General features: G+C 40.7%; 2 protein-coding genes across 4 annotated transcripts in view; one reads left to right on the top strand and one right to left on the bottom strand.

Annotated features, from left to right (window-relative positions):
• Positions 1-17,946, top strand: MSL2 (MSL complex subunit 2). Its single transcript, XM_054836107.1, has 2 exons — positions 1-153; positions 14,375-17,946. Exons 1-2 carry the CDS (start codon positions 12-14, stop codon positions 15,970-15,972), a joined length of 1,740 nt encoding a protein of 579 aa, XP_054692082.1. The 5' UTR covers positions 1-11; the 3' UTR covers positions 15,973-17,946.
• A 2,814-nt stretch (positions 17,947-20,760) lies between these two features.
• Positions 20,761-26,994, bottom strand: part of PPP2R3A (protein phosphatase 2 regulatory subunit B''alpha) — a 61,952-nt gene continuing 55,718 nt past the window's right edge. For all 3 annotated transcript variants that reach the window (XM_054835605.1, XM_054835606.1, XM_054835607.1), the window contains one exon: positions 20,761-25,612. In XM_054835605.1, the coding sequence (XP_054691580.1) occupies positions 25,516-25,612 (97 nt within the window). In that variant the 3' untranslated portion in view covers positions 20,761-25,515. The remainder of the gene's footprint in view (positions 25,613-26,994) is intronic.

The raw sequence follows: 26,994 nt of genomic DNA, 5'->3' as shown, positions 1-26,994 counted from the left end.
GAGCGGCTGCGATGAACCCGGTGAATGCCACTGCTCTCTACGTTTCAGCGAGCCGCCTGGTGCTCAACTACGACCCTGGGGATCCCCAGTCCTTTACAGAGATTAACAAGCTCCTGCCCTACTTCAGGCAGTCCCTCTCCTGCTGCGTTTGCGGTGAGGATCTTTCTTTTGTTCCCTGCACAATGAGCTTCCCCCCCCACACCCCGGGCTCGCCGCACGGCGCTGCGGGGCGGCCCTGGGCCGCGCTGCCCGGAGAACCCGCCTCGGTGCTGCCCCGGCCGGGCTGGCTTCGCCCGGGCACGGCCGCCGGAGGAAACGCCGCGGTAGGGCTCTTCCCTCCGCTCACCCCCCCCCCCCTCCTCGCCCGGAGAGCCGGGCTCACGCACGGAGGCGGCCCGGGAAAGTTTTCTCAGCCTTTGGCCGCGGAACTCCCGCACCCGCGGAGCCTCTCGCCGCCGGGGGGTGGGGGAGCCCACGTGGGCGGGCCGCGCTTCTCCCGCGGGGGGCAGCGGGCGGCGGCCGCGGCGGGGGTTGTTTTGCAAGTTGGGAAAGGGGGAGTGAAAATATTCTTCGGTTTAGAACCACCACCACGCCCCCCCCCCCCCCCCCCCGCAAAAAAACGACCCGAAGGTGGGGGGAAATCTGCGGCAACATTGCTCAAAAAGATAGATGGGCCTTAGGGGTCTGCGTGTTTAATAGCCTGGCAAGCTGTAAAGGAAATATTTTGTTGTTTTTGTTGAGAGAGAGTGTTTTCCCCAAAATGCAACGCTTTATTATGGTCACTTTATTTCATGAACGGTATGGTAGTTATTAGTGGCTATTGGAATACCCTGGTATAGTGGAGTTAATTGCTTTTAAAAAAGTGATGACTAAGAGCAAGTGTGGTAAAAGATACTCAAAACAGTATACTGACCATAGAGGCAGGGAAATAACTTTTTACTTTTTTTTTTTTCCCCTGCTTGAAATCTATAGAACAAAAAATTAATTCAGATTGAAAGCCAGGAATTTTTAGCGCTCAGAAACAATGATTGGATTTTTTTTTTTGGTGCATAGCAGATAATTGTCCTATAAAAATAATTATCATAAAAATCAAATAAGCTGAAAGTCTGCTAGGATTTCCTCATTCCCTCGCCCACCAAAAAAGAGTATTCTGCATTTTGTGGGCAAAGGCAGGCATCCGGAATTTCAGTATTGTAGTCTGGGGAACATTGGGAAGGAATTGCATTCTGCTGTGTTTATGAAGTGGGTAGGAAGCTCTGGAATAAACTCTCAACCTTTCTTGAACTTTCCTTTGAAGCCTTGGTCAGTGTTGAGAGAGGGAGTCTGAACTGATAGACCTCTCAGTTGATTAATTTCATTAATTCTCCTTTTTTCCCTCTGGTGGTTTTAAGTCCTGGTCTTGTGTGCATTGGTATTTTCCTAACAGAGTGGACTTACGTCCTCTATGTTTGCATGTGTTTATCTTAACTAATGTGTGTGGTCACACTGATATTTAATTGAATTACTGGGGTTTATGAAGCTAAATATTTTATTTATATACAGGATCAGGATTTCAACTGTTGAGGCTGCTAAACTAGTGTTGGATGCTTCCTATCCTGTAGCTATTGGCTCCTCCCACTTAAAGTCTTAGAAAATAGAGATCTGTTTGTACTGGGAAAGAGGGAGCCTGTTCCCAGGATCACTGCATCGTCATTTCCTGAAATAATTTGTCTAAGTTTTTTTTTTCCCCCCTCATGTAACCCTGATGTCAATATTGATGCACCTCTGCTCTTTATCTCTTGCTTATTACCTTAGGCCCTGTTAATTCCAATCCCTAACTGGGCTTTTTTTTTTTTTTTCCATAAATCCTTCTTGCTTTTGGTCAGTCATTAGACTGCTTTTCCCTAAAAATATGCTAATGCTTTTCTGATTTTTTTTTTTTTTAAATTAGATACTTACATAGGGACTACGTGTTTCTAACTACTGTGCTATCTAGCTTCTCCACTTTAAGACTAGTCTTCTGAAATGTGTTCTTTGTTCTCCTTGCCTTGACTTCTTCCCTTCTTGGCCTTTTGCAATCTTATTTTTACACTCTGTGCTATTGAAATCGTCTATCTTGAATTTGTCCCTGCCCAAATTCCTGAGCTGTTTTCCCCCTCCAGCTTTTCTTGCATGGCTTTTCTGTCCCTCTCAGTTTGGTAGAGCAGACCATGCTTTTTAGTTTTTCTCTATTGACTTGTGCTTCCATGGATATTCCTGCTTACAAACTACTTCTTGATGGTTCCACTTCCCCTCTTCAATCCCTTATTTTCTTTGAACTTTTAGGTTACTGCTTTGGCTTCTGTTTTTTCCTACTGTGGCTAGCTTTCAGATAACTGTAGCCAGTTTGTTTCAAATATTTTGTCTATGAGTGATTCCTTAGTATTATCTCTGTGTCTTGGGCTCCTGTTTGTGGTGTGGTAGTATACAGAGGCCTCAGTAAATACCTGACTCCTTGTGAAGCCGTAAAATACAGAGTTAGTAAAGTGTCTTTCTTGAACCTGCAGACAGTTAGTCATGGGAGAGTGGTCCTGCTCGATACAAAACTGTCCACTCGGGTGTTGACCAGCAGTCATAAATCCTCAGCTCAGACTGGTAAAGGCAAATTGACCTTATTTTTCTTGTTTGCTTTTTGTGTTCCTTTTCTCCTGCTTCTGTCATGGGTAGATGTTAGTGTCTCTTTCTGTGGCCCTCTGACCTTGCTATGATATTTCTGAAATAGTTATTTTCTCTTGTACACATTGGTGCTAAGAGCTGCTACACCTTTTGCATATTTAAGGCCACTTAAAGCCTATCCAACTGTCAAAACCTTTTTAACTTTAGTGATTTAAAAGGTAAAGTTTAAGTACTGAAGTAAAGATTACTTTGTGAGATGTCATGATCACAAGAGTGAATGCTATGACCACCCAAAACTTTGCAGTGTGGGGTTTTTTAAAGTATTTAAAAGCTTTTCAGATGCTCACTTCTTTCTACCCTATTTGTCTGTTTAGACTGTGAGATCCAAGTATCTGGGTATGGGTTCATGCACGTGGAAATTTGAGTGTCTGGTACTTTCCTTGCACAGGTCTTAGTAGAATGCGGTCTTGACTGTAAATGTTTAAAAATCATGCTTCATTGGAGAAACACTGCATGAATTATCAGTAATGTGTAAACCCCCTACGCTTGGTTAAAGTCCCAAGTGTTGGACTTCTAGGACTCCCCTTGGGAAATTACTCCCCACATTAGTGCTCCTTATGTCATCAGCCTTTCCTCAGTATTTAATCTCTCTGAATGCATTCTGTAATGCTTTGTTATTCTGTAGGTATTAATTCCGCAGTCAAGATTGTCCCTTTAATTTTAGAGAATTGTTTTTTAGAAGAAATTAGTGACAGCTATAAAAATCAACTAATGTTATTGTCTAGTCGATTGAGAAAACAGTGAAAGCACATAAGCCAACTCATTTTCTTTTGATCCGATAGTCTTTTAAACTAGCTCGCATAGTAGGGGTGGCAGAAGTTTTTGGACCCACGTAATGATGAAATTCTAATTAAAGCTCTGATTTTAGATTCAAATTGGCACACATGCAGTTCTTTCAGTAGAAAGTCATAATGTAAATACAGTATGCCGTTGCAAGTCAACTAAATCTGTTCTAGGTGGATTTGAGGTCTCTGTCTTACCTAATGGATTATAAAGGTTAAATTATGTTGATAGTACTGCAGTATATGTTTCTAGGATTGAAGTGTGATCATGTAATAGTTTCCTAAATGATGTTGTAGGTAATGCAGCATCCTTTTGCAGGGATGTATAAGACGATATTTCTTAGAGCTTTTAAAACTTAAAAATAACTACTCCCAAGCGTGCATTAGACAGAAGGTATGTGCCTTACGTGTTTTGAGGAGGTGAAATCTGAGTTTGTCTCTGGACTAAAGTGATTATTACTAAATTGCACGTTAATACCACATTTAATTTAAAAATAGTTTAGTAGAATTTATGCAACAAACTTCTATGTCTTAAAAATCTTCCTGAAAGTGGCTTTCTCTGTTTCACATACCACATAGGTTACTGCAAGTCATTCAATGGTTCAGCTGGCTTTTCAGCATTAACAGCCTTGTTTTGAAATTCAGTTAAAATGCTCATAAGAGACAGATTGCTGGTCAGATCAGCTTAGCTTTTTATCCATGGAAAACTTCATCCTGGAACCTCTGAAAGATATTTAAAAGGTGTGTGAAAGATGGTCATTGCAGGTTTAGAATGGGAAAGTGCTTGAAAGGTTGCGCAGCTTTAGGAGAACACTTGACGTGCGGCCAGGAACCCAGCCGTAGCTTGTGCTGTAGAAATACAGGATAAGAATATAGTTCTTTCCTTAAACATCCTGTAATCTAAGTAAGGGGATGTGAGACAACATGTGGCTTAAGGGAGATTAAGGGGTGGGAAGGAACAAAGAAACAACGTGACAGTACTGACTGGTACCTTATCCAGCTCCTGTCGAGTGTTTTGAGATAGCTCTTGATCATTTTAGTTAGAGGATTGAAGGCTAGATAGTAAAGTAGCATTATGGAAGCAACTCCCAAGCATGGGGAATGGCATGGATTACCAAAAAATAAACCAAAAATCGCTGTCTTTTTGTTTTCCTATATAAAGATTAGTGTAGGGGTGGTATTTCCATCATGCTCTTGTGTAAAAGTATTAGCCTATTTTTTGAAAGTTTTATTCTGTCAGTGTAAGTTGAGTCTTACAGAACTCATTCTGCTAGCTAGGTTTGAAGTTTCTCCGTAGTTGGTGGTATATTGAGTTGCGTAAAATTTTCCATCTTTGTGTCATCTTGTCCATGTTGTTGGACCTCAGAAGGCTCCTCCTCTTCTTCCTTTATTTCTACAAATATCTAAGAGAAGAAGCACCACAAGCAAGCGGAATGCAAGTGAATTGTGGCTCTAGAGTATACTGTATTGAGAGAATCTGAGGCACGCAGCAGTTACATGATGACCTTCGGAGAAGAGAAGATAGTTGGTGACACCTACATAGATTTAAACTTCCTAGAAAATTTGATTTGATTTCCTGTCACAGAGATGGAAAAAGGCAGAAGAAACAAATTGGCACTACTAATAAAACTTAATTATATGCATGATTTTCTGTTTGGGATGTGAGCCATGACTAAGAGAGTTAAGCCTGGATATCAGAGTTTTAAAGTGAAAAGTTTTGTGATGGAAAAGTTTAGCCTAGAACTCTCATTCCTTGTCCATTCTCCCTAGTTTAAGGAGAGTGAAGGCTGATTCATGATTCGTGCTGCCAGGTCAGAGTTGCCTTTTGTTTTTGAAACGTAATCTGGATTGGTGCCTTTTTTTTTTTCCCCCAGGTATTTTTCATTGACATTTTCTCATTTCCTCCATTTTCAATGATGAAAGATACTGTCCAGCTATTACATATTGGTAGTTTTTGCAGGTATGTTATTTTCCCCTTAAAAATTACATGAATGGTTGCCAAAATATTTCTGAATTTCTGAAGAATGTGCAAAATAACCAGAATCTCCAAAACAACCATGGGGGAGCATGTACTATGGGACTAAGTACCTATCAAATACCTTCTGCTGCAAGTATTCTTTTTCTTCTTGTTTTGGAGATAACCAGCGTGGGCAGTTGTCTATAAAATGTCTGCTTGCACATCTCTGAATATGCCAGTTTTTAGCCAAGGACATGTTGGTTGATTTCTCTTCCTCTCAAAGTCTCCTTACTTAAATTCACTGTTTCCCTTTCCTGTTTTGAAATCCTGTGTGTGACTCCTGGGAGAACTGCTTTTTCAAGGTTGTCTGCATTGTACTGCATAAGTTTTGGTAACATAAAGTTCTACTGGTTGAATTTAAATTGGTTTCTAAACTAAAAATACTCCTCTGTCTTAGAATAAAATTGAGGAGTAGGAAGAGAAGTAACTGTGGTTTCCACTGTAACAGCTGGTTGATAGTGGGCTTCAAAAGAAGGTTGCAATGCGAAGGTTGCAATATTGTCTTCTGATGTGATTTGAGATGAGAGCGTGTTTCTTGTTGAGGCAATGGGAGATGATGAACGGGTTCTGATGGTCACCTGAGGATATTGATTTAAACCGATTGCGTTTCAGAGTGTTTAAAGAAAAGTTAATGTGTTGCCAAGAGGCATCTTTATTGGGACAACTATGTCGAGGTCTATGGACATAGTGAGCTCAAACGCAGATTTCTTTGGTTTTGTTTTCTTACTATGTTATGATTTACAGATTAGTTTGACTAAATATGGAGTAAGCAGTTGTTGGGATATTATGTTGGAGTTCTGTGTGAGGCCAGAAAAGATTCTTTGCTTCTAGTGTATGGCTTGAGAAATAACACATAGCACAACCTTTCTTGAGCACTGTGCTTTCCAGATAGTAAAGATTTTCCTGCTCTTAGGGAGAAACTCACTTTGAAGTCCTTGGATGATGTAATTTGTTATTCTCTGTGTCCTGGGCCTTGCAGTCACAGCACAGGGCTTGCTCCTTCTCCAGTTTACTTTAAGATTGCGTGGTTAATCTTGGTGGGGTGAGCATTTGTGTTTGGTGGGAAAAAAATAGTTTTCATTACTTTTTTGTTTCTAATAAATATATTTAACTCGATCTATAACTTTCAAAGCAAGTTTTAACTCTCTTGAATCTTTATGCTGCATAGAAATATGTTAAATTTATCTTATACTCATAAGAGAAATGTTAACTTTGCCATTTAAAACCTCTTAAAATACAGCAACTTTGACTTTTGGAAGACATCATTACATGGGATGGTGAAAAAGATGAATTTATTTATCTTTTAAAGCCTGTTCTTTACAAAGTTTGAACTTTGCCACCTAGTTTGTTAAAAATACATTTAGAATTTTTTCAGTCTGTGATTTTGCAAACACAAAGACTTTGAAACAGAAATATAACTTTGACATAGGAGTTGGTAAAAAATGTTCTATTCTGTATTATGGGGGGGGTGGAGTCAGAGAACAAAGCAGTCCCTTCTACAGTTAATGCGCAATTTGTTGTCATATTTGGTTTTTGTCTTGAACTTTAGTTAAAAAGGTTGACTGTATTTCTCCAAATATGCAGGAAAATAGCCTAACTGTATTCTTAGCATGGTTAATTTGGGTTCCCATAGTGTTCAGACAAAAATAGTGCATTTTTTATTTTTCCAGAGTTATACAATCAGTATTTCTTTAGTCACGACCATCTCTATATGAGGGTAATTTTTCATAGTTGTTTGTTGATGGAGGATGCTCTGAAATATTCAGCAGCCAGCAGAATGTTTTCTCTGATAAAATTTTGAAATAAGTTTATTTTAAATGCTTTTTCTGCATGCCCCTATGTTTCCATGTCACCTGATGGGGAATCTGTCAATGCTTGTGAATGTCTTTGGACAAATTCGAAGAGCAACGTGGTATTTTCAGGAAGAAATACTATCATTTAGTTCACAAGTGTAAACTCTTTTACTTACTGTTTCAGATCTGAGAGAGACTTGTGTGCTGAAACCCTTGGTCAAGTTTTTCCATTTCTACTACCTGGCTGCGTAAAACTCACTTTTTCTGTCTACAAAACCTTGTCTCATGCAAAGCATTAAAGGATAAGGACACTTCTAGTGTTGTCATGAGCTCCTCTTACAATCTGTATTTTGTAGATATAGGTTCAAAGTTTTGTGCTAGTAATACTGCAGATGTGTCTTGCATTTTCATGCCCCTCAACCAAGACTGTTGTAGCTACAAATGCTGATTTGTTTTCAGAACGCAGGGAAGCGGGTGTAGGATAGCTGGGTGATCGAGGTGATCCAGTAGGTTTCTGTGTGATGGGAAAAGTTGCCATCTAAAAGTTGCCATCTAAGTTTTTCTAACCGGGATGCTTTGTCAGGGCAGGGGCAGGACAAACCTCTGTCTGCTTAGTCTGCCTTTTGACTTGGGTGCAGTATTCGTGAAATGTAGCAATTGGCCCCTGGTTCAAGACCACCCTCTTGAGTGTGGGGTTTGGAAGGGGTTTATGGTTGTGTTAGGGCTTGAGATTTGTGGAAGGAGACCTTTCACTGTTGTCTTGTCCTTGGCAGTTGTCCCTTGCACTAACCTCTCTTGAAGTTTCTCTGGTTTTGAGGGTATTTAATTATCTTCTTTTCTAGTAAATATCCAGATCTTGCACCCATATAAAACATTTGGTTTATTTTTCTGCAGATGGTTAACAGACCTTTTCACTACTTATAATATGCCTGTCATGAAATAGTTTTGCAAATAGTACTTTTAGTTTTTGTATTAAACTCTGAAAATGCTACTGCTTTTATGATCGTGGGTTTGGTGGGGGGTTTTTTTGCATGTTTTGCTTTGAAACCTCATTGAGCTACTTATTCTTCAGTCAGATGTAGCTGATGATTTTGTCGACAAAAAGATGCTGTGTGGGGTTGAAGGGAGCGGTGCAAGGAAGGTGGTGGTGGGAGCAAGCCTTTTCCTTTCAGAGCCTGCTTCAGCTGACATGCTTGAGCTGCAGGTAGATGGATAGCTGAATTTCAAAAAGCCTGTATCAAGTGATATCACCAGTCGGTGAGATCTAGCTCCCATCCTTCAGGCAGGGGTTAACTCTGAAGCTTGAATGTAGCAATTTGTTAAAGCATACTGCCTGTTGCTAATTATTTCAGTAGAAACAATCAGATTGTGTTTAATCCAGAAATGAAAATGCTGAAAGTATAGCAGTCTGACTGTTAAATCTCCAGCTTCTGGTGTTTGAGGTGTTTGTCACATATTAATTTTAAGCGTAAGACACAAGTATACATGTGCTTCATCAGATTGGTTATAGCCTCCTGTTCTTTTAAACTTGCTAGATTTAACAGAGCTGTAGAATTTCTATCTGACTAATCCAAAGTTCCCAGAGGCTTTTTGTAATACTTGGTTTAAAAATGCCATCACAGTCATTGTAATGTTTGAAGTTAAGAGATTAACTGGTGCGGGTGAGCTTTCTTCTTCCCTCCTTCGTGGATGCCACTCCTGCTTCTGTGTGTGTAGCAGATATGTTGCTTCAGCCAGGCAGAGAGCGAAAGGAGCGGAGAGCTGCCAGGCTCTTGAGCTTTCCGCTTGCGTGCTGTGCTACAAAACAAGGGTGACTTCTGGTGGTACGAATACAATCAAGGATTAAAGACACTGCTTTGGCAGACAAATGTCAGAGATTAACCCTGATGATACATTTATTTATACTTGTAACAAAACTTGACATCATAATTTTTTTCTAGTTTACTTCATCAAATTAAGATTTAATAGTTACATCATTCTTAAGACTTTGAGTTGTTAAAGAAGGCAACATATAAAGTTTCAGTAGGCTTTTCAAGGGCGGTAGTTACTTGTGTTTAGCCCTTTTCTAGGGCATTATATTTCTAGGTTTGCTGAGGATAGATGAGAATGGAAGGAGGGGACCTGTTCGACTCTGTCTTCTCAGTGATTTTTTTCATTTGGATCACATTTGCTGGCTAGGCTACATACACCTAACAATTGCTTTGATTCCCAATTCTTCCCCTCCCTTTGGTCTCTGAGATACAATTTGCAGATGCTTCCCCTCTTCCTGCAGCTGTGAAGTAATGCTCATTAAGGAACACAATAGGAAGTATTATTCTTTGTGGTTTAAATGACCTCCCTCCTGGTAGCAGCCTTTCCAGGACAGCTGTGATATTTTGTAAATAATATATTAAAAGTATTTCCTCTGTATATGCAGCTTATTAAATGTAAGTGCTCATATTAATAGAGATGTTTAGTAAACCTTTCTCAGAGTAGGATAGTTAAGAACTGATGTTGTTTAGGGAAAGCCCCTTATTGGAGGCTTTTTACTTTTGGTGTATTAATATACCCCTTGCAAAAGAGGGTGAGAAAAGACAGGGCAAAGTTTAGTAATGCCAAGCTACTTAGGGTTGTAAAAATGAAGGACTGTGTTGAGTAATTGTGGAAGGACCTTATGCAGATGAATGACTGCTCAATAAAATGACAAATTAAATTTACCTTAGATAAATATTAATTTTTAAACATGGAAAAATATTAACTTCTCAGAGCCCACCATTTTTATATCTTGCAGATCTATATAAATTGTAAATTTATAGTAAGTGTTAGCACCAGCCAAAAGTGAGATCTTGGCCTTGCAATAGAAACTCCTTGAGAGTATCAGCTCAGTACTGAGTATCAATCAGAAAAGCAAAGCAAATGCTAGAAATCAGTACTGAAATAGAGAATAAAATTGAGAACTTCATTATGGCACTGTACAAAGCTGCGGTTCACCTGTACCTTACGGTGTTGCAGTTGTGGTTCCCCCATCTCAAAAAAAGAACTGTGGAATAGTTAGGAGAAGGGTGATCCAATGTAAGGAACAACAGCTGTACAGTCTGGAAAAGAGACAACTTGGAGTGTTAGGTGATAGATGTCTGTAAAAGCACGAGTAGTGGAAGAGAGGGACAGGGATTGATTTTTGCCTCATCCAACACAAGAACCAGGGTTGTCAAGTGAATCTAGTAAGAGTCATGTTCATGACAAAAAGGTTACTCTCAGCACAATGGATAGTTGACCAGGGAGCAACTTGTCAAAGCCTGTTGTGACTGATTATGTTTGAAATAGTTAAAGAGGAGATGAGGGTTACTGAGTACATGGAAACCCCATCTCCCATGAGAAGGATCTCAGCTAATAATAAAGTGCTGGGCAAGTATTAAGAGTTTGCTTGCCTTTTTCTTACTTAATGCCTTAGGTGCCTGCTTTTGGCCACTAGTGGCCACTCCTGGGCTAGAGGGATCTTTGGTCTAACTCAGTATGGTTATTCTCATGAGTTTGAGAATGGGCTAGGTAATGTCTCAGAACCCTTCCTGGCTTTATTTTCATGGTGGAGTTCATAATCTTAATCTGGGAAGATCTGATAACTGCAGCATCAAATGAGCATTATGCCTTGGGAGCCTGGACCATCCAGCTGTTTGGAACATCACAAATCTTAGTACCTCCAGACTCTGGGTAGCAGCTCAGGTGTTATATCTCTGGGACAGTGTTGCTGACTTAATATCATTCCCTGAGTATTAAAAGTAACAAAACCTAATTTTCTGTGAATTTGCATCTCATGATTGACACTTTTTGGTGTTTAAGCTTAATGATACTAAAGCTGAAGAGAGTGATAGGTGCCGCAGAATCCATATGAGAAAGAAACTTTGACCGAAGAATGAATATTCAATGAGATATGATCTCAAACTGAAAATATTTCCACAGCTCAGGCATTCCTAATGTCTCTCCTCTGTAGGTTGCCTGGCATTTACTGAGGATAGAACTCGCTCTGTTCTTTCCTCCAATGAGAGCATGTAAAGTGTTTCGTCTTGTCTGTCCGTCTGTGTTTTTTTCCTCAAATATTCTGGAAATTTAAATTTTTCAGGATCCTCTTTCAGCATTTGTATGCATTCAGTAGTTTCAGCCAAATTTATTTTGGGAGAAATAAAATGCACAGTTGGTGATGACTTTTTTTTTTAGATCTAATTAAAAGTTCAATTGGTATATTGTTTATTTGGTTCCATCTCTGAAGTATTTTAGTGCTTCATAATCTGTAAAGCATTGATCATCATAAGTAGCAAAAAGAGGCTCAGGATGGACCAAGGAGCACACCCACCTGCTCTGTTTCATTGGGTGTTGATGCTGTGGGCTTTTGGTCCTGGAAGCGCTGTGGATGTGTGTAGTTGTACGATGGCTTCTGAAGTCTCAAAGCATTAAATGAACGAATGTTAGGTGTGTTTGCCTCCTGTGTTGGTCAGGGCATGGCTTTCTGCTTTCCTGTTGGAAAGATTCAAGATCCAGAAGGGACGGACAGTTGTTTGTGAACTCTTTCTGCTCATGCACATGTCTTCTGAGATGAGCTGATGTCATTTAAAGCTTCCTTTTGTTTTTCCCTGTGGGAGTTAGGGACTTCTCTCACAAAATCAAATCCATTCTTAGGACCGGGATGGACATCTCTGCCTGCGTTTCTGTTTAAATAGTGTCATTTAAAGGGAGCTTTGGATTGTGTGACTTTAAGCTCCATCTGTTGGCTTTAAATCTTCACTGCTTAACTTGAAGAGTGTTTTGCTATTGTTTTCTCATGGTGGGGTCTTGTGGAGTCACCCTTCGTTATTAGATTAGCAAAGAAAATTTAATGCCTACTCTTTGGTAGTGAAGTGCATTTCCCGTCAACTATTGTTGTAATTGTGCTTTGAATCTTTCTCTGTTGCACAGCTTCTCCTATTCGGTGTTCCTCCTGCATCGCTTTCAATTGGCCATGTTCAAATACCGCGCATTTCCCTACAGCCTCTGTTCCACTTGCGCTGTAATGACAGTTCTCATTATTTGACATCATGTAGATGCGTGCCACCTGCCAACTTTCCAAACAACTATATTTTCTCTCAATTTATTAAAAAAAAAAAAAAGACTTCAGCGCTGACTCTTGTTACTTGTTGCTCAAAAACCAGTTTACATGAAGCCACTTTTACTGAAAGACAGCTCAGGTGGAGAGCTGGAGCAGTCCTTTCCCAAAGAGGTACCAGGGAATTCATATTTCAAAGGGAATAGGGATAGTCTCTTCACTCATGGAATTTGTCTTGCAGAATGACTGTACTAATGCAAATTTCCTATTTAAACACACCTGAAAAGTTGAATTTTCAAAAGTTGTTTGAATAGTGAAAAGTATGGAGGGTTAGGTTAGAAAGGGGGGTGAAACATTTTGCCAAAAACTACAGAGCGAGGGACAAGTTTCGTATTTTAAGTGCTACTACAGCCAAGGGTTAGTATAGTGTGTCTTGCTCTTCTACCTGAGGCCTTGGGTTCTCGAGGAAGGTAATACAAGGTGGAAAGGCTGGGTTTTATTCCTTAATTAATAACTCAGTCCGCTCGATTAGGTCCAGTTCATTATATCCCTTCAAAGCACTATCATGAGAATCTGCTATAGAAGTGATGAAAATCTCCTTGGTGAGTGAGTGATGAGAGAAAATACCTTTGAAATTATTTTTTTATGTCAGTCTGTTTTAATATATGCACTTTGCTTTCTTTTCTCAAATTGCTTCGTTTTATTCATTTGTTTATAACAGCATGTTTTCACTTTGGAAGATCGGGGTGAGAATTCACTGATGGTTGTAACTCATCCAACAGAGGCTCCTTATGGGGAGAAAGGTCTGATCAAAGCTGAAAATCTGCTGCTTGGAAAGAAGGGGAAACCTGTTATAGATGACTATAGATACTCTGAAATTTAATTTGTTAGAATATCTTTCTGGCCTAAAGCTGGCTCAAAATAGCAAAGCAATACTGTCATTTTCTGGAGATAGTTACTAGTTGGATTATTTCTATGCAGAATTTCAGTTATTTCTGTTCTTTCATGTTTTATCCTTACATGTTATTTGGTTTGTTCTTAAATAAAAGCAAAATAATTCTTCCAGGGTTTTACAGTTTCAGAGATCTGGAGACATAACCTTCCAGATTTTCAGTACTTGGTGTCTGAAACTTTCTGTGCTCTCAGGTGTGTTGATTCCTCTAGCAACTGATTTTTATTATTTTTTTTATTCTTAAGAGTAAGATCTCAGAGAAAATCCTTCCTTCAGATTTCTTTTTTCCTGCCCAGGACATGAGCTGTTGTTGACGCTTTAAAGTACTAAAGCATCATGGCTGTGATACTACCGCTATTTTATTTCACTGATACGTGCCTGTGATTCAGGAAACCAGGAGCCACCACTCCCCAGGATACATTAACAGTCGCCTTGTTGCACCTTCTGTTTTGGCACTAGGTGTTTTATTCAGTATTTATAAGAATTCATGGGATTCATTTAACTGCTTTTGTTGCTTGCAAAGTTAAAAACTTTGTGCTTTATTCATGGCATTGACTGTCACAAAGCTAGGCTCTATTCTTAGTCCTAGCTAAATGAAAAGTAAGTCTGCTGTGTCTTCTTTCTTTTCAGGGTTGATATTTCATCATTTTTACATTCCTTTTAGTTTCCCTCTGCTCCGTTGCCATTTGTTTTCGCTAATTTCATTAAAATCTCCACAGTAGCTCTTCTTGGGAGTTTATTGTTGCACTTTTGGTAAATCTATAGAATCTTGCATGTTCTGTAACTTTCAGTGGAAGAAACTGCTGAAGGGGACAAGGGAATTGGTAATATCTTAGCTGAGAGTGTTTCTAAAGGCTGCAGCAGCACAAAGTATAGCGTGATGGGGTTTTTTTTGTTGTTGTGTTAAAACCAGATACGATGGCTGTGAACGTTTTCACAGACCATTGTTTGGATGGTACGTGTTCTGGTGACTTATTGAACTTTTTCAGGCAATTGTTGTTGATAGTACAAAAAATTGATCCCATACTCCCCTGGAAACCTGCCCTGAGTCCATTGTGATCCTTCTCTTTCTTTTTTCCTTAGGAAATTTGCTACAAGACCCTATTGCTCCTACCAACTCCACGTGTCAGCATTATGTCTGCAAAACTTGTAAAGGCAAGAAGATGATGATGAAACCGTCATGTAGCTGGTGCAAGGACTACGAACAGTTTGAGGAGAATAAGCAGCTAAGCATCTTAGTGAACTGCTATAAGAAACTCTGCGAATACATAACGCAAACTCCACTGGCACGAGATATTATCCAAGCAGTTGATTGTTCTGCAGATCTTTTGGCTTTGCTCAAAGATGGATCGCCACTCCACGAAGAGACAGAAAAATCTTCCGATACAGCCTTGGCTTTGTGTTTGACACATTCCCCCGTACCTTCAACCTCCGAACTCACAACCGATCCTCCAGCTAGTTTTACGTCAATACCTGAAAGCACACACAACATTGATATTAGAGGTTCTGTTATCAACGGGTTGCCCAATTGTAATGGGCTTTCGGTAGATAAACTCGGAGTGAATATTCCTTCTCCTGAACATGCAAACACAATCGATGTCTGTAGTACTGGAGAGTACATAAAAACTGAAGATATCTCTAGCAGCCTGCAGCCTGTGTGCGATGCAGTTTCTACTAGTGACTTGTGTACGTCAGGCATCGACATCTGCAGTTTCAGCGAAGATATAAAACCAGGTGGCTCACTCCTCCTTAGTGTTGAGGAAGTCCTCCGGAGCTTAGAGACTGTTTCAAATACTGAAGTCTGCGATTCTAATTTGCAGCCCAGCTTGGAAGCAAACATGACTAACGGCCCTTTCCTGCAGCTCTCTTCCCCGCCTCTTAGCCATAACATTTTCATGTCCACAGATGCTTCTCCTCACGGAATCTCATGTACAGCGGCGACGCCTAAGGTAGTTAAGTTAAACAGAAAGCGATCTCGATCAGAAAGCGACAGTGAAAAGGTTCAACCTCTACCCATTTCCAGCATCATCTGTGGCCCAACATTGGGAGCATCAGCTCCTGTAACAGTGAAACAGGAAAATAAAATGTCTTTGCAGCCTATTGCAACTGTACCTAACGGAGGCACTACTCCCAAAATAAGTAAAACTGTGCTCCTGTCTAACAAAAGCATGAAAAAGAATTTAGAACATGCCCCTAAGAAATCTCACCCGAAAGCCAAACCAGGGGTGCTGAAAACAAAAGACAAAGCAAAGGAGAAAGTTCCTAGCAGTAACGTTATGCCAGGAAGCCCAACGAAAACTGTGTATAAAAAGCCACAAGAAAAGAAAGGGTGTAAATGTGGTCGTGCCACCCAAAATCCAAGTGTTCTTACATGCCGTGGCCAACGCTGCCCTTGCTATTCTAATCGCAAAGCCTGCCTTGACTGCATATGCCGTGGCTGCCAAAACTCATACATGGCTAACGGGGAGAAGAAGCTGGAGGCATTTGCAGTGCCAGAAAAGGCCTTGGAGCAGACTAGGCTTACTTTGGGCATTAATGTGACAAGCATTGCGGTGCGCAATGCCAGCACAAGCACCAGTGTAATCAATGTGACAGGGTCACCAGTAACTACGTTTTTAGCTGCCAGTACACACGATGATAAAAGTTTGGATGAAGCTATAGACATGAGATATGACTGTTGAATCTATCTTTCTTTTCCCTGCCATCCGTAGGGGAACTGCTACAGTTTTAAGGCAGCTATGGTTCTGTTTAACTTGCTGGAGCTCCTGCGTTTAGATCACTTGTATCAAGTGTTTTTCATTGCTATGTTACGTGTATTAGTGTCTGGGAAATAGTTGCAGATAATGGAGGAGTTACCCTAAAACTGTTTTTAGTTCTTACAGCACCTCATAGTTTGAGATCAATTGCTGATGTAAATGATTTTATCACAAGATCTTTGGCAAGGAATATATTAACCTCATTGTACTCTGTCATGCTTTGTGCTCAGTCAAAGCTTCTGCTTAATGTAGAAAAGTGGTATCTAGTTAGTCCATCTAAACTGTGCTAGATGATGGTGTAGAAAAGTAATTACCAATTAGTTACAGTCACCGTGACTAGAAAATCACGTCGTGTTCCTGTAGGAAACGCAGCATCGAGCTGGGGAATGCAGTGTGAAAAGGGTAGATAATGTCTGATTGTGAGAATTGGTTATCTACTCTATGGAACAGTTTAAAAATAAAAGCAGATTAGTAAATATCTTGAGAAAGCTAACAGCCCAGAAAGCAGCTCAGTCTCCAGACGAGGGTCAGGAAGACCAGTTGGTTAGATACGACGTCACACTGCTGACTCAGATACACCGTCCCTGTTAACAACATCACTTTTTTTTTTTTTTTTTTGGTCTTCCTGACAATTCCGCAGATCACGCTCCTGATCAATTATGCCCTCTGTGCCAACTCCCTTTGTTTGACCTGTTACTGTTTTGGCTGGGGCGAGAAAATTCCTTGTACACAAAGAAAGCTCAAGTTTTATTAGCATCATTCTCTCCTTTTTTTATTTTTTTCTCTCTTTTGAGTTCCCACTGATTTTACTGCTGTTGCCTCTAGAAAAGAGAGTGGCTTTGTGGGTTACAGAGAGACTCCTTGGCTGATTTCCCCCTCTGCTGCCAGTCAGTGCCTGGGATACACCGAGACTTCCACAGCAGTTATCACATTGGGGTGTGAGTCCGTGTGTGTTTGATGACATTTGTACTGCAGTAGACCTGGGACCCATCCCCTTGAGGGTAGTTCTTCGCTGACAGGCATCTTTCTGCTGGGGCAGAGGATCGATTGCTGTCTAAGGTCAAATATTTTGGATGTTTGTTAACAGAATAAGCTATATAACTCGCTCCACCCAGAATCCATCTCACTTTTTGCTAATACGCTGAAAGGAGCTTTTGAAGGTCAGTGCTTTTCAACCTGGGCTGAAAGGCTCTACAATGGAAAACTAACACAAAGTTGTCAAAGAGCTTATCTCAGAAAGTGTTAAAATGAAAGCGCCTTTGTGGGAATTTGGCTTTATGCAAGCATGGTTTATTTCGGCATAATCCCTAAATAAGAGTACAAGCAGAAGAACTTAGTCTTGCATTGGCACCCTAAAAAAGTCAGATTATTTTGTGAAAGCAGAAATGTCACCTCTTTGAACGATACAGCACAAATTAAACATGGGCTGACTAGAACACAAAACATTACCTTCTAATTTAAAAGGCAATTCCTGTTTCAACAGCATGTTAAATAGTATGTGAATTTTTTGAGTTACTTTACCGCTTCCATCTTTCCTTTATTCATCTGACGAACCCCACAGTGCTTTCTGACCTAATGTTTAGGTATATTTTGATTTGGCACAAAGCATGTACAATGATGGTTCCTCACCTAAGAAATAAGCAAAAACCTTTGGACACAAATGACACCTCCTTTTGTTTTGTAGTGTACCATGGTGTCATTTTCTGTGAACGTGGTCAGATCTTTTTGTTGGTTTTGGTTTGTTTCTCCCCCCGTCTTTTTTGTGGGGTGGGTAGGGTGGGGGGTTAAAGCCATAGGAAGAAAAAATGTGATGTACGTGTCCAGTCTGTACTTTTTTTGTTTTTGTTTTGCAAGAAGAGTTGAAAAATATTTTTGATAATGAGTAAATGGTGGAAAATGCTTCTTAGTATTCTTGTCTTTATTTGCCAACCCAAGTACCTAAGATCTGTGTTTTTTAGCCCTCATGAGATTTAACGATGTCCTATTAAAGTGTATTTAGTTAAACTTGTATGTGATTTTTGTGTTGACCCAAAAGGACCCTACCATTTTCTGATTTGGTGGTTTGATCGTGATCTACTAATGTAAATCTGTTTATTAGTCCACTACGTGTAAGAAAAGTAGCCAAACCAGGGTCTGATTGAAGGGGAGTAAACTGCACGGTATGGGTTGTTTCTGAATGCTTTTGCAGAGCTGTTAAGTTTTGCTGAGATTGTTGATGGTACGTTTATTAGGACTTCCGTTCGATTAAATACATAGTACCTTTGCTCCAGAAATGTGGGAGTACTTGGAATCTTTACTATCTCACTGCTGCATTAACTGTGGTACCAAAAATTGGAGAATTTAGGTCAAGTGTGTTTTGGAACAGTCGACAGGAGAGCCTTGATCGTTAATGTAAAATTGCAAATGGTAGATTCAGGTTGTTTCTAAAAACATTTCCTTTTATGCTGCCACGTTCTTGAAATGTATATTAAATTCAAATTGATTTAATAAATGTTAGTTTTCTAATTCTATTTTGCAACTGCTAAGGGCATCACTGTGGCATATGTTGAACTTACTGTCTAAATACTACTTAGTCCGTTGATGACTAATTCTGTAATTGTTTAAATTAGGGTTGGCTTGGTTTGTTTTTCTTAACCTCCTGGCTAGTTGTTCTTGAATAAGCTGAGCAATGGAAAGGATCGTAATGTTGCTGAAAATAATTGCAGGGGTTCTAGTTTGAAAAGCGTTGGTTTCCATTTTAGAGCAATACAAGCAGCATACTGTTCTGGGACTTTCCAGCAGTCAAAGAGTTGAGTGACAACTCGGTCCAATGCAGCCCACAGCAAGGACTTGCTCCTGCTGGCCCCATGCGGGGAAGCACTGGGAATCGCTGACGGAGAGCAGTCGCAGGGATCGTTTTTGCTCCGGCTTTTAGCCCGGGCTGGGCTGGGCTGGCAGGAGTTCCCCGGCTGCTGTCGACCTGGCGTTCCCTCCTGTGGATTTGGGCAACTGTTCTCAGGGTTAGCGTAGAGGCTGTTTGGGGATTTCTTTTCATCTAGGAAGTGCACGATATTTCAGCTTTCTTCCCAGTCCTCTTGGAAAAAGCGATTAGCTTCCAAACTTTAATATAATCCTGTAATTTCTAGAGCTGAATCAGAAAGAAAAAGCAGTTCATCAAATGTTTGGGAGTCTTTCTGCCTGAAAACACATTGCAGATGGAAAGAACAGAGTTCCTGGATGGGCTGGACTTCTGATCATGTTGTGATGTATAGTGGTACAAAATTAATCTAAATCTGAATCTGAACATGTGGAAAATGCTCTTTCAAGAAATAGAAGACGTCTAAACTTTTCGTGTTGAGTGGAAAGGCTCTTTCCATGTATCACGCACCAGTGAAATCGCTGGTTGGGATTGAATCCCGGAGGGAGGAGGGACAGGGAAACAAACCTGGAAATGAACACTTGGTTTGTGTTGACCTCACTGTTCTTCTAGCCGTTCGTTCATGCAGGTGACGTTCTCGCTCTCTGGCTTGTCTAACCCTACGGTATAGTGCCTGCGAACAAGGGGGTCGCAACAGAGTCTTCTGTTTCCACTGAACTCCCTGCAGATGTTTGATGTTCTTGTACGTCCATATGAGTTAAAACACCGTCTCAAACCGAGGAGGCAGGTAACAGATGTCTTCTTGCACAGCTGCCTCAATTTGTGTCGTCATTGCACCTCAGAGGCTGCCCCCCTGCAAGCACCATAAAATTTTGTATTGTCAGAAAAAACCCGTAGAGTTAAAACGTACCAGCAGCCTGAAATAAAACCTGAAAAGCCTGCTTTCCAAGGCAGGTACTTCTGGCACAGCAAGGAGCTGCTTGTTCCGTAAAACTGTGATAGACTTGCAAGAAAAAGATCATACAGATGTGGCACATGAATCGTGCAAAGATTCTGGTCTGATCCAGAATAAAAGCATCTTTTTACTGTATGCAAGAAGCACACACCCCGACATTTTTATATATTTAATTTTCATACAAATCATGTTTATAAATAAGCTTTTGATTGCTAACTGACTTTCTGAGAAGTGAAACGACAGAAAAAGAGGATGTTAGAATCATTCCAGGTATGTGGCATGGCTGATGAAATTCACTCTGAAAGGTATAAAATGCTATTTAAAGTTGTACCAATAATGTTGCAAGCACATCTTGTTTGTCTGGTCTTAACTATTTAATTTTTCAAATTGAAGTGCCTCTGGAATTCTAAAGAAACCCAGAGCTCCCCACAAGAAAGCGACTGCACTATATACAGATTTAAGCACATGGGAACACTGACCCGTGAGTCTCACAGATGAAGTAATACAATAATGCAGTGATTCTGCCTGAGCATTTGCATAGAATGACATCAGAAAAGGCATCATTTTTTTTATTTTGTTTTTTCTTCATTCCACTTGCATAAGATCCAGGAGATGTCTGTTTTAAGGACAGGTTAAAATGAGGGAGCTTGGCATTTTGGTAAGTCAGCACAGGGATAGTGCTCTGTGTTGAGGACGAAGATGTGAGGAGGGTAAGTGGGAGGATTGCTTCTCTTCCCCAGTATTTTTGAGAAGAAAACATGGAATTCTGGCTTTGGCAGGCTTGCTGGCAGGTAACTGGATGGCATGAGCTTAGCAGCAGGGAAGGCGATTTTGGGACAGCAGCTGGAGATTAACAGTAACACTCTACCCCTCCACTACAAGACAGGTTTTACTTTTTAAATTCAAAAGTCCTTTATTTGCCCCCCCCCAAAAAAAAGAAAATACAAAGTAAAAATACAAAGAGAAAACCATGCCAGCACAAAATGTCTCCAAACTACTTTTACAAAGTATGAGAACCTTTATTATTAAATACTCAGTTTCTAAGACCATCACCCGGTGATACAGAGAACAGACTAGACCGAAAGGGTAAGCGCTGTGTACGTGTTTTTCTTACAGTAGCTCATGCTCTTTATTGAGGTTCAGTTTTGATTGCATAGACCTAAGATAACTCTGATTTAGAAACACTGTACTCCAAAAATACATTACTGTTAAAATCACACTTCAGTGATCTCTTGTTTTTGGCCTTTCAGGCGTTTTTTTGTTTCAGAAACTAAGCACAGTACCTCGGTTAGAGTATCTCGAGTCAGCTTTCTTAAATCCTTAGTTCAGGAGAGCAGGAAGGTTTTCCGCAATGTTTTCTGTAAACCTGAGACTGACTGGAATTCACTTACTGCTGTCCATGCCTGTTTTGCAACACTGCCGCTTGGTGGCAGACCGGCAGAAGGGGAGCTATGTCAGTGCCTCGGTTTTGGTGACAAAAACTGTAATGTAGCAATTACTACTGAGATTTTAGATGAAAAAAATAATAAGCTAGTACCATTCCAGCAGTAATTGCCTGTGGTGGTATCAAGCCATATCTCCCATCTTAGTACTGCAGAGAGAATATTTGTGAATATTAAAAAAAAAAAAAAAACCAAAACAAAACAACAAGGGGTTTGTAAGGATGCCGGACTTAATTTTGCTAGACAAAAGCAGACTATAGAGAACAAATAAACACAAATGCATTTTTTGTTTGTTTTTACCATGCCAAACTGAATTTTACTCACTCTTCTGACTACTTGTAAGGAAAAAGGAATCCAGCTCATAACAGACTTTAGTCTGAGCTGGATTTACAATGAAAAATGCATGATCTGTCTTTACAGGTATGCAACATCTAAAGTGGCATTGACGTTGGGGACAGGAGGCACACAAAGTCAGCGCAAAGTGGACTCCCACAGGTTTGCTGCAATTCTTGGGCTGCTTTGTTCTAGAGAGCTTGCTGACCTCTGAAGCTGGTGTGTGGTGCAGCTGAGCAGGTGTTGGTGTCTGTATTCACAAAAATCCTTGTTTTGACTATCGCCAAAAGAAAAGCTAAGTAAGTAGGGCAGGAGTTCCCAAATTTACCTTATTCATGTACTGCAGATTTAGAAACCTTCCATCCACAGAAGCTGTGGACAGGGCCAAGTCACAAATGGGGTGTGGAATACCTCCTTTACTAATTCATCTGGGGCTGCTGAGTTATGGTTATTTTCAAATGTATTAGTGAGAGAGAATGGATTTCTACTCCTGGAGTAAATAATATAAATTACTGCAGGTTTTGCACTGATGATATGCTAGCACTGGCTTCCGTAGCTTGTCCTTATATTCACATATAAGGCAAAACATTTGCTGTAAGTTGGTTTTGGGTTGGTTTTTTTTTTCTGTGATGAGCTTGTTGTGTTGACCTAGTAGAAAGCATGAATTTGGTTTGGAATCCCTCTACTTTGTCACAGCAGCAGTGGACCTCTGTAAAAGAGAGGGCTTTGGGTTTGGGTCCTTAAGGGCTCGGCAGAGCAGCTACGAGCTTCTGTCTCAATTTATTGAAGCCAAACCTTGAAAAGGTAACTGGTGATTTGTACCAGGCTTGGGATACTGACTTCTTCAAAAAAGGGCACCGGTTCAGGCAGACTGGTGTGAGACGGAAGTCTGAATTGATTTGATGGGTCGAGTTAAAGCCTCTCTGCAAAAGGCATGTGAGGAGAAAGGTGAAAGATCCAGAAGTGGTGGGTGAATGGAGAGCAGGAACAGCTCAAGGGGCAACCTAGCAAGAACAGAAATGCCAAACCAAGAGCAATGCACCAAGGGCTGCTGGAGTACCAGCTCTTCACGGTCCATCGCGGGCTGTGTCTGTATCCCAACGCACATCTGGTGCTGCAGAACAGGGTGTCACCTGCTCAACTGGCAACTCCTCCAGCTAAGTCTAACTCCCTCCTTGTGTGAAAAAGAAATTGCGTATTCCCAGAAAAATACATCCTTTTGGAAAATTATGTTGCTCTGAACTCCCACAGAGAGGAGGAGATGTAATATGCAGAGAGGTTGTAGAATCACCATCTGTGGAGATTTTTCAAACTCAGCTGAATGAGGTCCTGAGAAACTTGCTCTAACTTTGAAGCTGTCCTGCCTTTGAGTGAGGAGGTGGAACAGAGACTACAGAGGCCCCTTCCAACCTGAATTATTGTATTATTCCATACAGCACAAGGAGAGCTGCTTTTCTTGGAGGTGCCAGGGCTATCCCAGGTTAAAACCTTACAGAGACAATCACTAAGTTATTCTGGAATGAGACTTTACATAATTGGCAAACTGGCCATTCCAGTAGTGCCGCTCTATGGAATTAAAAACTAGCAGTGCCAAAACAACAGGAAGGTTCAATTTCAGCCTAGAATGGAGTCCGGTTCTTCTTGTTCCTTTGAGGAATCTTTGTCTTTTAGAGATGTAAAACTTTATCAAACACAAACACCACTCTGGGCCTAGATAGTAAAGAGGTGAACTGCTTTGCCTAGGTTCTTTCAGGTAAAAAGTGGATGGAGCTGGTTACAATTAGCAGTTGCGCAACTTCCATCCTGTGTTCATTTCTGCAATCCTTTCTTCTGCATTTGGGCCTTTGTGGAATCATCCCCAGTAAAGCTTTTCCCCTCAGGGCTATAGTGATGGTGGAGATGTGATTCAAACACTCAGGTGTTGAACAGAGCCGCTCTTGTGTCCTTGCTGCATTCAGAGAGGTTTATCCTGGTTTGGTTAGAGTGCTGACATCTTTTATTATAGGATAGAATTTACCTTGCAGTGCCTTTGCTACCTAATAATCCAGAAGTTTCCCAAATATGAAATCAGGATCCTGGGGTGTGTATATGCATCTGGATAAAATAGCAGCTTTGTTCAAGAAAAAGAGACTAGATCTCCGAGCCCAGTATAACTGAAAACTTCCTCTCTCTCTCTCTCAGATTTTGAGCCTGAGGGAAGAGTTACTAACCTCAACAAGGCAGCAGTATATCCCACCTGGACAGCTGGAGGCAGGCGTTACGCTTTGAAGGCTCCTGGAAAAGTTGAAGCTGCATTGTGGCGATCAGACAATTACTTATTTGGTTATTCACACTTAGAGGTATCATCCAGGGATTAATGTTCCATTATGCTAGCATTTATGTGTACAAAATGCACCAGGCTAATAGTGTGTGTGTATACACAAATTATCTGGATGGGTTCTGCCTTTCATGCAGACCAGAAGGTGCCTGCATGGAGATCTGATCCTGGCACCGGCAGTTCTCTTGAGTATTCTGGCAGGGATTTCCTGAGGACGCATGGGTTCGTACTCTTACAGTGAGGCAAGAGAAAATATAGTGTATACGTACCAACCAAGCATTACATATTTGGGCACAATTATGATAGTTGAAATAAAATATGACAGCTGAAACCTGTCCCAAGCTGGAGAAGGTAAGTACCAGATCTATTTGTGTATCTACGATGGCTAAAATTGAGGACTGGTAAGAATACGTTATAATCACAGACAGCTACTAGGCAAGGAGGAACAGCTCTAGCAGCAGAGCATGTGCTATTACTAGAGACATCCATTGTGATTCTATGGGGAAAGTCAGTTTAATTTTGCACTTAAAGCAGAAATTCATTAGTTACAATGTTTCCTCTCTGAGACTGGGGACTACTTCATGGGTGGAAAATAAATTTTTGGCAATATTACAGACTAATTGCTTTACCAGTTAAAGGATCCCTCTGGTAACAGAAATTTAGCACGCTAGGTTAGGATTTTTTCTTCATTATCTATCTCAGCTAGGTCTCTTGGAGAAGGCTACAGGTTAGCAATACAAGAGAGGAGAAGAGCACAGGGAACGGACAGAACGGGTGCACACCAGGCACAGCAGTTTCAACACACCAGCTGAACAGCATATATATCTTTCTTTGTAAATATGCTAGAAAATACTTTGAGAGGGACAAAACACTAGCCTGAGGAAGATCTTTTTGTGCACAGGAGAATACGTAGAAATGTTAACTGTGTCTCAAATTCTTAGAGAAACATTACATCATGTAGTGCTTTAACTGTCCACAGATTCATACAAGTAAAATACGTCCAGTATCAACTGTGAGAGCTTGTGGTTTAAAGCGCAAAAGGGGACTTCGCTCTCCCCACACGCAGGCACGTTGCCTTGGTTTCCAGACACTAAGGAAAAAAGAGGACTTCAGTGTGACTTGCGTTCTAAAAGATTTGTAGACATACATTTAAATTCAGTTAACTGGGCAGCTTGTTTGTCGCTCCTGGTATCAATCAAGTCGAGGGGATAGAATGGCACATGACTGAACTGAGAACGACCACTGTAGATGTTGCATGCAGTTGTTACAGTTAATCATTAGATGCTGGCATTTATTGCACATCTGGGGACATAAGAGTTTATATATAAACGAAACAAGGTGCAATCACCATTTTTAGTGAGCGTGCACGATAACACATTGTAAAAAGCCTTTTTATAGAAATCACCTTATTGCAATTACACAGGAAGAGAAAAAAGGGTTCTCAAGTTACAGTGTACAAAATAAAGCACATTGCTCCAATGACAAATTTAAGAAAAATCCCTAAGTGTCTTGGGACTGAATGCTATCCAGTTTGAAAGATATTGATTAAATGTCTTCCATTTCTCTATGCTGAGAGATCTGAGATAACTAGTTTGTCTGACTTGTCTCCAGTTTCAGGGGGAGATAAGACTTCATCTGTGTCATAGTCGTCTTCAAATGATCTGCAAAGATAAAAGGTATGTCTTTAAAAGGCATATTTTGGTGAGAGCGTTTTCAGGAAAGTTATTTCAGTGGCTACTAAAGCAGTTGGCTAAAATACAGCAGCATGCAAGACGTTAACTTTGAGGAGGATATTTATAAGGCATTGAAAACAGTGCGGTAGTAATCAGTATTCTGACAGCTGATGTGACTTTGTACTCCCATTCATCCTCATTTGAAAGTTCCAAAACAAGTTTTCACTGGTGTTCAGCATTATAAAATTTGAATCCAGTTTCAGTAACAATTGTCAGTAGTTCACAGTAGCCTTAATAGTTCAGTGTAGAAATAAAGTCGTCCAGCCCACACATCCAGGCTCTAGAGGAGACTTGGCTTGCTCAGACTTGCTCAGAAACACCTGGTTTCCAAAGTATCTTCTGGCTTAGGATGTGTTTTGACATCCACAGAAGAACAATTGTGGCCATGCTGTCAGGTTCCTCTCTCACTGGTTTGACATTTAATAGCCAGGTCTTAGCATTTATGGCCTGGGGAGGTTTGGCTGTAAATTCTCAGCTCCAGCCAGTTGCCCTGTTGGGGCCGGTTGGGCTCTGTGCTCTGCAGCAGAGGGTATCACTTTGGGGCTCTCATCCCATTCCTTTTCCTGAGGAATGATGATTTTAACATGTTTTCCCTCCAGTCTCGGCACACTATGGGTTTAGTTTCTCAGGGGTCTCAAGAAATCCAAATTCTTCCTTTTGTTCTGAAAGCAATGCTGCTTATGAAGGGAATGTTGCAGCAGGTGTTCCAATGGCAAGGACAGGAATAGCACTAGTTTGTTCAGCAATAAACTGTGCTGCAAAAAGGTTAACTCCTTTGACACCCCAGCATTGATGATGCCAAGAAAGAACTGTCTGCCACTTGTGCTGTTTTTTTCCCTTTACTAGCCCATATGCAAGCACAGCAAATCCTCGGGAACCTGTCAGTATGTTATGTCCTGCTGTGGGGAGGATTCTATGCTCTAGTCTGGTGATCCCTACACAAAGAAGAGAGAAACAGCAGATGGATCTTCCTGGATAGCATTTTCATCTTCTCTTTCATAAAGGAAAACACCTCCTTAGTAATTCTGCCACCTTCTGGATCTTACGTAAGTGGGAGAAGGGAAACAAACGGTCTGGATCGTACACCAATAACTGTTCTGGTCATGCATGCAAGGATACCAAAAAGTACACAATCTGCACACTTTCTCCTTAAGTGGTACCTGTCAGGAGTCTGCATGGCCCTGCCTCCCCTGCGTTCCGCAGCTGGGAACACAGCTGTGCATCTTCGTATGTGCCTCAGCTTCTCTAATGTCTCCTTGGTTTAAGATGATGCAGCTGAGGTAAAAACTTTTTACTTCCATTTAAATGCT

Source organism: Grus americana, chromosome 9 (genome assembly GCF_028858705.1).
Source record: "Grus americana isolate bGruAme1 chromosome 9, bGruAme1.mat, whole genome shotgun sequence".
NCBI classification, from domain to species: Eukaryota; Metazoa; Chordata; class Aves; order Gruiformes; family Gruidae; genus Grus; species Grus americana.
Note: the sequence above shows the minus strand (reverse complement) of the source record. Positions and strands in the feature narration are given on the sequence as shown.